The 12,663-nt window shown below is 38.9% G+C and overlaps 1 protein-coding gene across 29 annotated transcripts in view; it reads left to right on the forward strand.

Moving 5' to 3' along the window:
- Positions 1 to 12,663, forward strand: part of Ktn1 (kinectin 1) — a 123,038-nt gene that overhangs the window by 65,063 nt on the left and 45,312 nt on the right. For all 29 annotated transcript variants that reach the window (XM_031362475.1, XM_031362480.1, XM_031362486.1 and 26 more), the window contains 8 exons: positions 2,064 to 2,170; positions 3,280 to 3,412; positions 4,777 to 4,864; positions 8,550 to 8,716; positions 9,507 to 9,575; positions 11,001 to 11,038; positions 12,057 to 12,147; positions 12,514 to 12,582. In XM_031362475.1, coding sequence (XP_031218335.1) covers positions 2,064 to 2,170; positions 3,280 to 3,412; positions 4,777 to 4,864; positions 8,550 to 8,716; positions 9,507 to 9,575; positions 11,001 to 11,038; positions 12,057 to 12,147; positions 12,514 to 12,582 — 762 coding nt within the window. The remainder of the gene's footprint in view (positions 1 to 2,063; positions 2,171 to 3,279; positions 3,413 to 4,776; positions 4,865 to 8,549; positions 8,717 to 9,506; positions 9,576 to 11,000; positions 11,039 to 12,056; positions 12,148 to 12,513; positions 12,583 to 12,663) is intronic.

Below are 12,663 nucleotides of genomic sequence, written 5' to 3' on the forward strand. Positions count from 1 at the left end.
CTGGCCTTGAACTCAGAAATCCGCCTGCCTCTGCTCCCAAGTGCTGGGATTAAAGGTGTGCGCCACCACCGCCTGGTTTACTATATTTTTATATTCTAACTTGTGATTAGTTTCAGATTCTTTTAAAATAAAAAATTATTCTTTACACCCAACAAAGGTCAGTGTTTCTCATAGAAACATCACCAATGACAGAAATGAGTGGCAGTGTTAGGTTCTCACTGTCCTCTGTTTCTAGTGTTTGTTTGCTTCAGTCTTCCTGTTCCTAAGCAGTTTGAGACATTCAAGAACTGATCTTCAGCTGACTTCAGTTTTTTTCAGACATGTTGGTTTTTTACATTTTTAAAAACATGTTAGGTATGTGTACCACATGTATGCTTAGAGCCCTCAGAGGCTAGAGGATTGTGCGGGCCCTCCACAACTGCAAATGGTTGAGAATTGCCAAGTAGTGCTGAGGATTAACTTGGGTCCTCTATTAAAGCAACAAGTGCTCTTAACCAGTGGGCCATCTGTCCATCACATTGGAGAGATGTTAGAGCAGCCTCTCAGACTGAAGGTGAAAGGTTACTTGGTTTACTCACTCTGCTTCTGCTTGATGTCTTGTAGAGGTCAGGATGTGTAAGTCTCTATGTGGAGTTTGTAGAATCTTCTGAAAGCTAGAAATACATGTTTTGTTTTGTTAGCTGAATTGTTAGTAAGATTATCAGCTGGTATTTATTTCTCTTAATGGAATAATTTATGTAGTAAAGGAAGACAAGTTCTTATATGACTGTAAGAATTAGTGTTTTTTATTGCCTGATTTTATAATTCTGAAATTAAACAATTAGAAGTCAAAGAAATGTTACAGAAGTGATTGTAGTGGTCAAGGGGTATGAGTTACTTAGGAATCATATGTATGGCCGGGCGGTGGGATGTGCGCTTTTAATCCCAGCACTTGGGAGGCAGAGGCAGGTGGATTTCTGAGTTCAAGGCCAGCCTGGTCTGCAGAGTGAGTTCCAGGACAGCCAGGGCTACACAGAAAAACCCAGTGTCAAAAAAATAAAAACAAACAAACAAACAAAACAAAACAAAAAAACAACCAAAAAACAAAAAAACCAAAAGCTCAAAACAAACAAAGGAATCATATGTATGAATGGTAATGATGGTCATATAGCAGAATGGATGTGTTCAGTGCCATTGTACTTTGTACACATGAAAATGGTGGTGCCAGCCATGTGGCTCAGTGAGCTTGCTGCCAAGCCTGATGACTTGAGGTCAATTCCTGGGACTTGGGATGTAGAGAGAACTCATTCCATAATGTTTCCTCTGAACACAAGCACACATGCACACATAGCACACAACAAACAGATGTGAGTAAAGAAGGTAGTGGCTCAGTGGTACATTTCATGTCACATAGGACATAAAATTATGTTACTTAGAACAGTAAAAAACCCCAGTGTCGCCAATTTTTTTCAAGTAGATTTTATGGTGTCTCTTAGTTAGGCTTAATTTATAACTTTATAAATGTTTGTGCATATCTATAATGTTTAAACTTTGGATTGCTAAAACTTTCAGGGGGATGGGTTCTCCATTTGTTGTCCTGAGTGGTCTGTAACTTGCTGTGTAGAGCCGGCCAGCCTTAAGAGTCACAGAGCTCTACCTGTTTCTTCCTCCCACGTGCTGGGCTTAAAGGCATGTGCCACCTCCTCCAACTTAAAACTTTAAAAAGTATTGTTAATATAATAATGACATATTCTGGGGTCAGTCCAGGACTTCTGTGTTGGCTGTGTCCCAAATCATATCTTAGTTCTGAAACTTGATGCATGTTTGACATCTTAACTCAGAAGTACTTTATCTAATGATCTTGATAGGGTCTGAGCTGGACAGTTTATACTTCGCATTTATTACTAAGCAGTTTTTTAAGTCTCTTCGTACTGACCTGAAAAAGATGGTTTGTATTTCATTTTCTTAATGCTTTTCATTCTTTATGTTCTTAATGCTTTTTACTCTTTAATTAGTGCAATTTCTCTTAAAGGTGGCTTTACTGATCTTTGTTTCCCAATATATCTTTTGTATTTTTAAAATAGTTTCAGCAAGTTCGGGAACAAATGGAAGCAGAGATAGCTCATTTGAAGCAGGAAAATGGTATCCTGAGAGATGCTGTCAGTAACACTACAAACCAGCTGGAAAGCAAGTATGTCTCCAGATGCCTCATTCTCACCCACATGGCAGACTGTTTACCTCTGTCCTAAGAAGCCTCAGATAGTGATTGGCTTCACTTTTGCTTCCTCCATTTGCTTCTAATCTTGAATTACTTTCCAGGAACAGGGAAGACCTGGTTCTTGTGAGTAGTGCAGACTGCCACGCCCCTTGAGCATGAGCGTTGCCAGTTAAGTAGCACGCATACTCTGAAGCTGCCCTCCTCCAGCCTAGCACTCCTTAGATTTTATTATTCTCAGTAGCACCTGCCATGGTGATTTTTAAAAAGTATGGTCTTTCTCCTCCTTCCCTCTATAAAGTTTGTGATCCAGGGGCCCAGGTGCTTCATGGGGGACTTAGAGATGCTAGGAGTCTTGCACAAAGTAAGCACTGGTTATCATTTGCAATAATGAAGTAAAAGCTTCCTTGTATTAGGGTGTTGGAAAGATTTATATTATGTGTTGAGTATTTTGCCTGTGTGTCTGTGTACCACATGTATGCCTGGGGCCTATGGGAGGACAGAAGAAGGTGTCAGATTTTTTAGAAAGTAAAGATGGTTATGAGTCAACTGTGGGTAATAGGACTGAACATGGGCCTTTTGCAAAAGCAACCACTGCTCTTAACTGCTGAACTTTCTCTAGCATCCATATTAGGAGGTTTTTAGATCAGTTTAATGGTAGCAACATCTATCTGTTCATGCTGCTGAGAATTTGGTTATCCATTATTTTATTTTATTGTTATCGTGTGTATGCCATAGCGTGCGTTTTCTGTTTTGTTCTGTGGAGTGTATGTTGAGGACAAACAGCTCTAGGAGTTTGGTCTGTCCTGTTACCGTGGAATTTGGGGTGGTACAAAGGTTTTTGAGCTCGCATAGCTCTTACTCTCTTAGGCAACCTTTCAACGCTATAGTGATTTTTAGAGCTTGCCATCATTTGAATTATTTAAGAGTACACTGGAGAACAACATTACTACTTAGTCATGTTCCTTTACATTTGCCTATAAGTGGAGTTACTAGTTCAGCATAATTAACACAGAATATGTTGTGCTTGTGAGTTCTTTATGTGTGTAACAATGCAAAACCCCTAATCTAGTCATTGCTTGTAGGCAGTCTGCAGAGCTAAATAAACTACGCCAAGATTGTGGGAGGCTGGTGAGCGAGCTGAATGAGAAGACAGGAAAGCTGCAGCAAGAGGGAGTCCAGAAGAAGAATGCGGAGCAAGCTGCCACCCAGTTGAAGGTGAGCCTCCTTTGCTCTTTGTACCATTTTGTAAATATTACCATGCCCACTTCCATGTCATAGTATGTATATAGGTTTGAGAAACCTAGTGTGAAGTTTAATTAGACTCACATTCTAAGGACTCTGCCTTTTCAAAGTCATGTCTTGATAAACATTGATTGTAGGGCTGGGTTTGAAGACTGAGATAAGAAAAATGAAGCCAAGTGATTGACAACCAAGGTTGAATTATTGTGTGTGTGGGTGGGGGGGTTGTTTTATATATGCCTACATGTGTAAGGCAAAAATAATTTTAGAAACCGTTAGCATTTAGGAACCTCTAGCATTACTTTTATCATCTATAACATAATCAAGTCAAATACAGCCCCTCTCAGCATTGGCACTAGCCTCCCTCAAGTGCCACTCTAGTGGCTTTCACCTGAGCCCTTCGTGTACAAAACCTTGCTGTTTTCAGACCCAGGGTGACAGGTGTTTAGTGAGATGCTCATGCTGTCAGAAGATGTATAGAGTTCCCAGGCTGTCTGAGGAGGAGCAGAGTCACGCTCTCATGTTACCTGAACTGGAAACGTTTAAGGGATGATAGCTACCTGTCCTCTTCTTTCTGAGGAAGAAGATTTTCTAAAAATATATACTTCAGTTTATAGAGGTTATATGCAACCTTACTGTTAACCCCCCATCCATACTGATACATAGTATACCTTGAGGCCAGTTCCACATAGTTTTATAATTGCCCATAGAAAATGTATTACTTTTTTTTTCAAGCTTTGTTCACTACTTTGTGAAAGTGATGTTAGTGTCGTTCCTTTAACACTGGTGTTTCTGGGGGATTTATTGCTGACATGGATGAAGTAGTATGATACATGCCATCACAATAATCTTAATTAGTGTTTTGCAATATGTATATTTCAAAATATGTAAAATTTTAGGTATTCACTGAGGTTTAGCAATAGATACTGTCTTATCTCTTAATAGCTTAGGGACTTAAGAATGGTTGATGGCAGCTTCTAGCTCAGTGGGTCAAATAAGTTTGTAGGAGCAGCTGTCTGTCATGATCTAATGTCTGCAGAACTGAGTTCCCGGGGTGTTGGAGAAGATAATGGGTGTGGCTGACAAAGAAATGACTCTTTTTTGGGGGGTGTTGATTTTTCATTTTTTTTTCTTTCTGTCTTTTTATTTTTATTTTTATTTTTTTTAAGATTTATTTTATTTATTTTATGGGTATGAGTACACTGTAGCTGTACAAATGGCTGTGAGTTATCATGTGTGTGGTTGCTGGGATCCGAACTCAGGACCTTCGAAAGAGCAGTCAGTGCTCTTACCCGCTGAGCCATCTCGCCAGCCCCCTTTCTGTCTTTTTAAATATCAAGGTTCAACTGCAAGAAGCTGAGAGGCGGTGGGAAGAAGTTCAGAGCTACATCAGGAAGAGGACGGCTGAGCATGAGGCTGCACAGCAAGGTAAAGAGGCATTTGTGCAGACTGGAACACTTTTTTCTGCTGTCGGGAGAGAAGGATTTGGCATTCAGCAGAGACAAATACAAATAGATTTTTGTACTTTCAGATTATCATTTTTCTTTAACATTTGTTAGGTGTAAAATAACCTCCTGGCTTTGTCTGCAGTGATACTGCAGGAGAATTAGCATCTAATGGGCTGCTAAGGGTGGGGCTGTGACCCTGTCTTCCAGTGGCTTGCCTTTGTCTTGTTGGTACTTGTAGCCTTATGAAGAGACAGTTGCTTCCTTGGATCTGCCTATCTTTATAAACATGAACTTTGTCTGCTCATTTGTCCTGTATTCATTATGCTGCTTTCATCTCCACTGCACCCTTCTGTCTCAGGGTTTCTGTTGATGTGACAAACACCATGACCAAAGTCTACCTTTCCAGGAAATGATTGATTTCATCTTAGCACTTGTAGTCCAAGATGATGATAAGTCAGAGCAGGAACGCAAGGGAGGAATCTGGAGGCTGGAGCTGAAGCAGAGACCATGGAAGAATGCTGCTTACTAACTGGTTTCCATGCCTTGATCAGTCTGTCTGGGTCCTCCCACATGAAACACCAGTTATGAAAATGCCCCACCAGTGTGTCTACATGCCAGCCAGTCATCTGCAAACAGTTGCTTGATTAAGATTTGTCTTTCTCAGATGTCCCAACCTTGTGTTAAATTGACATAAACACTAGCCAGAAGGTCTTTCTAAACTTGAATGTGGCTCCACAGAGTTGACTTGTTAGCTCTTTGATTTCCTTTGGTTATCGCTTTTGGTCAACACCAAAATGAACACACCAAAATAAACACAGATACTTTTTCAGACTTCTGCCTTTAATAAAGATGGTATTTATGTTAAGGTACTTTAACTTATTTAATATGTAGCATTTTATGTTATGATTGAAACGCAGGAATCTTGCTAGAAGGCTATCAGTATAAACCAAATAGCTATAGAAAGTAAAATGACACTCATTTTTAGGTTTATTTATTTCAACTTATGCATGTGATTGTTTTATATGCATGTGTGTATGTCCATTGTGTGCATGTGTGCCTGGTGCCCCAAGAGGTCAGAAGAAGGTATGGGATTCCCCTTTTGCTGGAGTTATAGATGTTGTGAGCTTCCATGTGAGTACTAGGAACCAAACCTGCATCTGGCAGTGCTCCAACTGCTAAGCCATATCTCCACCATCTAACTGTGTTCCTTCACTGCTACTTTTAGTGGGTTACCTCATATTGTGCTCTAACCGATCATGCCTTTTTTGACCTCAGTATTTTACTCTATATTTCTAAACAAATTTAATACTGGTACTTAAAGAAAGAAGGGAGGTTGTTTTGGTTTAGTTTTGGCAGAGTTTCTCTGTGTAGCCCTATATCTCATTATATAGACTGAGTGGGCCTTGAACTCATAGAGATACACTTGCCTCTACCTCCTGGGTACTGGGATCAAAGGCATGAGCCACCATCCAGTGAATCTTCTTAAAAAATAAACTTTATTTTATATATATATAAAATCAAACTTGTAAATCATCCAGACCCAATTTTATAATCTCAGTGAACCATGCAGAGTAGCTATTCCAAAGCTATGGAACTTAACATTGGGTTTTACTTGTTCATTTTAATGTATTAGTTGCCATCAAAAAATGGGAAATCTATGACAGGGTTTTAACTAGAAAAGCAGCTAATAGTGTCTCCCTTTTCTTTACTCGTATCTATCACTGGCATCTGGTCCTTTCTAATTCTCAAGCCCTAGTGGTTAACTTCTGTTCTTTTCCGTATGTTATGCTGTGTCCACCCGCATGTACATTTGTTTACATATATGCATGTAGTATTGGCTCCAGTCTATGTAAGAGAATAATACAGGGTTTATTTTTTTCTGAGTTTTTGACCTCACTAAATTGTTTTTTCTCATTTTCCCTTTCCTGCTCCTTTCTTCCCTTCCCTCCTTCCCTCCCATTTTTGTTTTTCTAGACAGGGTTTCTCTGTAGCATTGGCTGTCCTGGAATTTACTGTGTAGACCAGGGTATCCTAGAACTCTTAGAGATCCCCCTGCCTCTACTCCCTGAGTGCTGGCATTAACGGTTCATACTACTGCTGCCCAGCTCTAAATCTATTTTACTGCATATTTTGTGATTACGTTTCTCTTTAGAGCTGGACAGCATTCCATTATTCACACATGCACACATGCACATGTACGTGTGTACATGCTCACTCTATAGGTACCGCATTTCATTGTCTGCCCATCTGGGTTGGTTCTGATTGTTGGCTATAATGAATAGAACAGCAGTAAAGGATTGCTTCCTTTTGGTGGAAACTGACTTTGAGTTAGAGAAAGTACGGTGTTAGTCTGGTTTCTCCACCATATCTCAGTGTTCTGAAATGTCGGTGGGCTTCCATTCCATCAGTGTGCATTTTCTGTCCTTGTGACCAGGATACATGCTAAACTCATCTGTTCATCTGTTTAGTTCCTGAAGCTTACTACTACTGGATTTTGCCTTTACTTGATGCTGTTTTATTTAAAATTTTTTTTTCCAGTGTTAAACATTTCTGATTTCACTGCCCCTCTACATCTTAAATGCTAGACTTTCCTCCTGGTCCCTCCTGGAGGTGTCATCTTCATGCTTGTTCTAATGCGCTAATGCTTGTTACTTCCTAGGTCCTAAGACTCAGTTCCTCTCTGCCACTCTGTCTGCTCTTTGTCACTGCCATGGTCTCCCACACTGGATAAAGCTTTGGCCTTTTCTGTTAGCTGCATATGAGTATGCCTAGAAGTGTATTTGTGGAGGCCTTACTAATCTGAACATGTTTTTATCATGTACGATAGTTCGTCTGGAAATTGAGCTATAATTCATCAATGATTTCATCTAAAGAATTTGACATCATGAACTTAATGTTTTAATTTTAACTTGGTAATAGATACTTTGCTTCTGTGAGTTCTAATCCCAGATATGTCCATTATTACATGCTTGATTTTCAGTAGTTCTTCCTGAGTTGTATTGTCTTATTAAGTGAGAACTTAACCTTTCTTAAGGTAAGGACATATTAAGATACATGCACAGTTACTTATTTCTGTCTGTGGTAATGGGTTTCCTCTGACCTATGACTTGTTCATGGTATAGCTACAGGGTGATGATTCTCATGCTGCCAGCGAAGTCATGTTATTAGCCTTTTGATTTAGGTTTCTCTTCCTCTTTTGTACCAAATTAGTGGTTGTCTTTAAATTCACGTTATCTTCATTTATTGTGATTTTGAGTTAATATATGTACTTTTTCTGATTTACTTTTTTGTGTGCATGTGTGTGTGGGGGGGTATTACCTTTAGGAAAGAAGAAAGGAAAACGCTTTCAAGAAATGGTAGAACCATTTAAAAACCTTTCTATCCCATTTAGTTAATGCATATTGAGTATACAGTATTGTGCCAAGCCTTGGGCACAGCTCTGGATATAGAGAGACAACACAAACTCTGATCCAGAAGAACTCACTCTTATGGCAAGAGGAATTAGACAGGTGGTGGTCACCGTACAGAGAGGATGAGCTCCTGAGACCGTGCAGAGGGGGCAATGGATCTGTGCAAGTGTTCCGGAGAGGGTAGTGCATACACTGAGGAATGATCATGTGGAAGAAGAGGCATTTTGTAAGATGTAGTATTTTTGTTTACTCCAGACTTACAAAGTAAATTTGTGGCCAAAGAAAATGAAGTCCAGAGTCTTCATAGTAAGCTCACAGATACCTTGGTATCTAAACAGCAGTTGGAGCAAAGACTAATGCAATTAATGGAGTCAGAGCAGAAGAGGGCGAGCAAAGAAGAGTCTCTGCAAATCCAAGTGCAGGTATTTGTTCTTCTTTCTGTAAGAATAAGGAATTCTATTTATGTGCTTACATGTGCTACAGTAATAATTAAAAATAATGAATTTGAGAGGAAGGGAGATGAGCCATTGGAGAGGTTGGGGGGAGATGGTCTAATTATAATTTAGTTCAAAAATTACAACTAAAAAAAATCAAAAACCTATGACTATAAATACATTAAGTTCAATAAACTTCCGTTTCAGTATTCAAATCATTAAGAAAAAGAAATTAGGATAAGTGTGGTATGTCCTAATTCATTCATTCTTTCTTTCTTCCTTTTTTCTTTCTCTCTCTCTCTTTTTTTAAGATTTATTTTCATTTATATGAGTACACTGTAGCTGTCTTCAGACACACCAGAAAGGGCATTCAATCCCATTACAGATGGTTGTGAGCCACCATGTCATTGCTGGGAATTGAACTCAGTTTCTTAGGACTCTGGAAGAGCAGTCAGTGCTCTTAACCACTGAGCCATCTCTCCAGCCCATATGTTCTAATTCTTAATGGTGGTAAAGAATTAACTTTTAGTCTTTCTGCGTGTGTTACAGATGAGCTCATCTATTTCCTTAGGACTTCTTGTGATAGGATTAGGGACAGTAAAGCAGCCTTGATGTCTGCCTTGAAAATGAACTCACAATAGAATGCTTAACTGCCTTAAATAAAGATAATCTAAAGATTTCAAGAATATGTATTCGTATGTGTTCATGTATACTTGGATATTTATTAATGACACCTCTTTTATTAATGTCCTCTCTTTTTGTTTGCTGTTGATGAAAGGATATTTTGGAACAAAATGAGGCTTTGAAAGCTCAGATCCAACAGTTCCATTCCCAGATAGCTGCTCAGGTAATGATGCTTTTTAATTGGTTACCATGAATCATAGCTTTCCAGCTATTGGAACAGTGATTTAGATGTTTCTCTAGTGCCAAACTTCAGTAGTTAAGAGACTAGTCAGTGAGTCAGTTGTAGCAGTCCAAAGTTTCAACCACTAAATATTACATATAATATTTGGGCAGCATTAAGAACCCCAAACCTGTGTTATTAGAACGGGTAGGTGAGAACACTCAACTTCTATGGAAATGCCCTGAGCTCTGTCAGAAAGCAAAAGGGCTTGCCAGTGTAAACGTGCAGATTAGGACTGATGTAAGTGATTGATGCACTGTCACAGAACACTGACTTTGCTCAGGAATCCCACACATGCTCAGCAGGGAGCTGTGCTATTTGCAGAAGACTCAGTTTGAATTGTATAATTCAGTTTTGTTAATGGCAAACATTGATACCATTGCCCCTTTCTTTGATTGATTGATTGATTGATTGATTGATTGATAGGCTTTGGAATATAAACAATAGAACATTCAGAAAAATTCAGAAAAATGCGAAGGTTTCTACAAACACATATACTATAAATTTCAATTTCAGTTGAATGTTAAAATTATAAAAATTATTTGTAGCAGCAAGTACTAGAAATTTGACTCTTGGACTGCAGAGATGGCTCAGCAGTTCCCGTGAGCCTGCTGCTGGTCCAGAGGACCAGAATTTAGTTCCCAGCACCTGTGCCAGGTGATTCACAACTGCCTGGAACACCAGCTCCAGGGACTTTAATGGCCTCCTCCATCACTGCACTCAGGTCACGTGCTCATGTCCCCCAACACTTACACATATTCCAAATAAAAACAAATCTTTAAAAAAGAAAGAATTTGGCTCTTACATAAAAGAGATTTTTACATTAAACGTGAATTTTAGAGTTCAAACTCCCAAAGCTCTGTGCACATAAATGGTTTTTCCTAATTGCTTTTTTGAAGAGATAATACTGTAAAATTAGCTGGGGGGAAAACCATCTAATTCTGCCAAATGGAGCTGTATGTTTGTGAGTTACCAACCCCAATTCGATTGGGCTCTTTGTCAGAATTCCTGAGCGAGCCGAGAACCTTGATAGTGGAAACACAGCACTGGTGGTCTTCTCATTGTCTGATCATGAAGGGGTCCTGTCAGATCCTTGTGCTAAGGAGGACAGGGGTAGAGCTGGCCTTTGTGGTTGGCTCATGTACTTGTTGCTTGTCGTTATTCTGTGATGTGATGTGTAATTCCTTAATAGTGGCTGTTGGTGATCAGACATGCTTTCAGAGTGATAGCTACTCATCATAGACCAGATATGTCTTTAACAACTTTATATGTTAATCTCTCTCTTTTTAAAAGCTCTGTTGTGATTATTGTACAGCTTTTAAGCTTTTTCTCAAATGCTCTTATGTTGATAATGTTTTTCTTTCTCAGACCTCCGCTTCAGTTCTAGCAGAAGAATTACATAAAGTGTAAGCTTGCCATTCCACACTTCTCTTATAATTGATAACCACTAACAGATACCTGTTTGATACAATACACAATTAATTTCATTCTCTTACTTGTCTAGAAAATTACCCTAAATTCTATTTTGATCTTTTCTTCTAATCTGTCTGTTTAGTCCCCAAGCATTACACTTTGTTTTTGTTGTTATTATAATTAAACTGCCTAACTTTCCTTCATTTGGGATATTGATAGTTATATAGAAGAGGCAATTGTGTTTTCAGAGTAGTAGAAGGAAATCGGTGCTTGTGTCTGCTTCTACTGTGGCTCTTCTGTGTCTAGCCCATGACAGTAGGCCATACACTAAGAGCAAATTTGCATAGTTACATAACTATACAGATATGGGTCGGTTGTAGTCAGATGACATATAATCTGTAATCTCGTTTTGATATCAGACTTTTCCATATAAATTAACTTCTTTCTTTTAAATAGTGGATCCATCTGTCTGTCTGTCTGTCTATTCATCTGTGTATCTATGATTTGAGGCCTCATTCTGTAACCTAGACTGGCCTTGAATTTGTGGTGATCTTCCTGCCTTTGCCTCCCGAGTACAGGTGTGAGCCAGCATCCTGCCATAAAATAGGGGATATTTTGGGGTGGAGAAAGTAGGAAAGAAAGGCTCTCATTGTCAAGCCTGATTGACCTAAATACATACTATCCCCTGGACTCACACACTGGAAGGAGGGAGCAAACTTTTGCAAGTTTGTTCTCTCTCTCTCTCTCTCTCTCTCTCTCTCTCTCTCTCTCTCTCTCTCTCTCTCTCTCTCTCTCTCTCTCTCTCTCTCTCTCTCTCTCTCTCTCTCTCTCTCTCTCTCTCTCTCTCTCTGGGGGCATCGTGCTCTAACAGTTACTAGTAGACTAGTGTCTCTAGAAAGAGACACTACAGTTATATGAGAAACTTAGTTACGATGATCTTTCCATGTAAGGCTGTTTTAAATCCTGTTGTTTGTAAATGCTTATTAAAAGCACAAATGTATTTTCTTGAAGGATTGCAGAAAAGGACAAACAGCTAAAGCAGACTGAAGATTCATTAGCAAGTGAACAGGATCACTTAGCAAGCAAGGAGGAGGAGCTTAAGGTACAGTAGGTCCCACAGCTTGCTGTAGTATTTTATAGGACTCAAAGCTGGATTGCCATAAAGATTATAGTCAGTATGTATTTGTATGAAGGATGAAAAACACTCTAGAACTCATGGAAAGTGCTTTCTCTTTTCTGAACTGTATGCTGTAAGGGAAAAACTCAGAAGGGTTCGACTCTAACAATGCATTCCATAACAATTTCAGAAATTTGCCAAATAACACAAACTGATTTTTTTTTTTTGATTTAGGAAATTTATAATTTCAAACCTTTACTTAACTCTTAAGCAGAACAGATACCTTGCCACAAGTTCAACTTGAATTTTATGAAATATTTTAATCCTATGTACTTTTTTTTTTTACTCTAGGATGTACAGAATATGAATTTCTTATTAAAAGCTGAAGTGCAGAAATTGCAGGCCCTGGCTAATGAGCAGGTAAATAAGTCCCTTTTGCTTATTTATTTCTGGAGAAGTTTGATGTGCATTGTCTTGCTGTTTTTTTTTTTTTTTTTTTTT

This window comes from Mastomys coucha, unplaced genomic scaffold, assembly GCF_008632895.1.
Source record: "Mastomys coucha isolate ucsf_1 unplaced genomic scaffold, UCSF_Mcou_1 pScaffold9, whole genome shotgun sequence".
NCBI classification, from domain to species: Eukaryota; Metazoa; Chordata; class Mammalia; order Rodentia; family Muridae; genus Mastomys; species Mastomys coucha.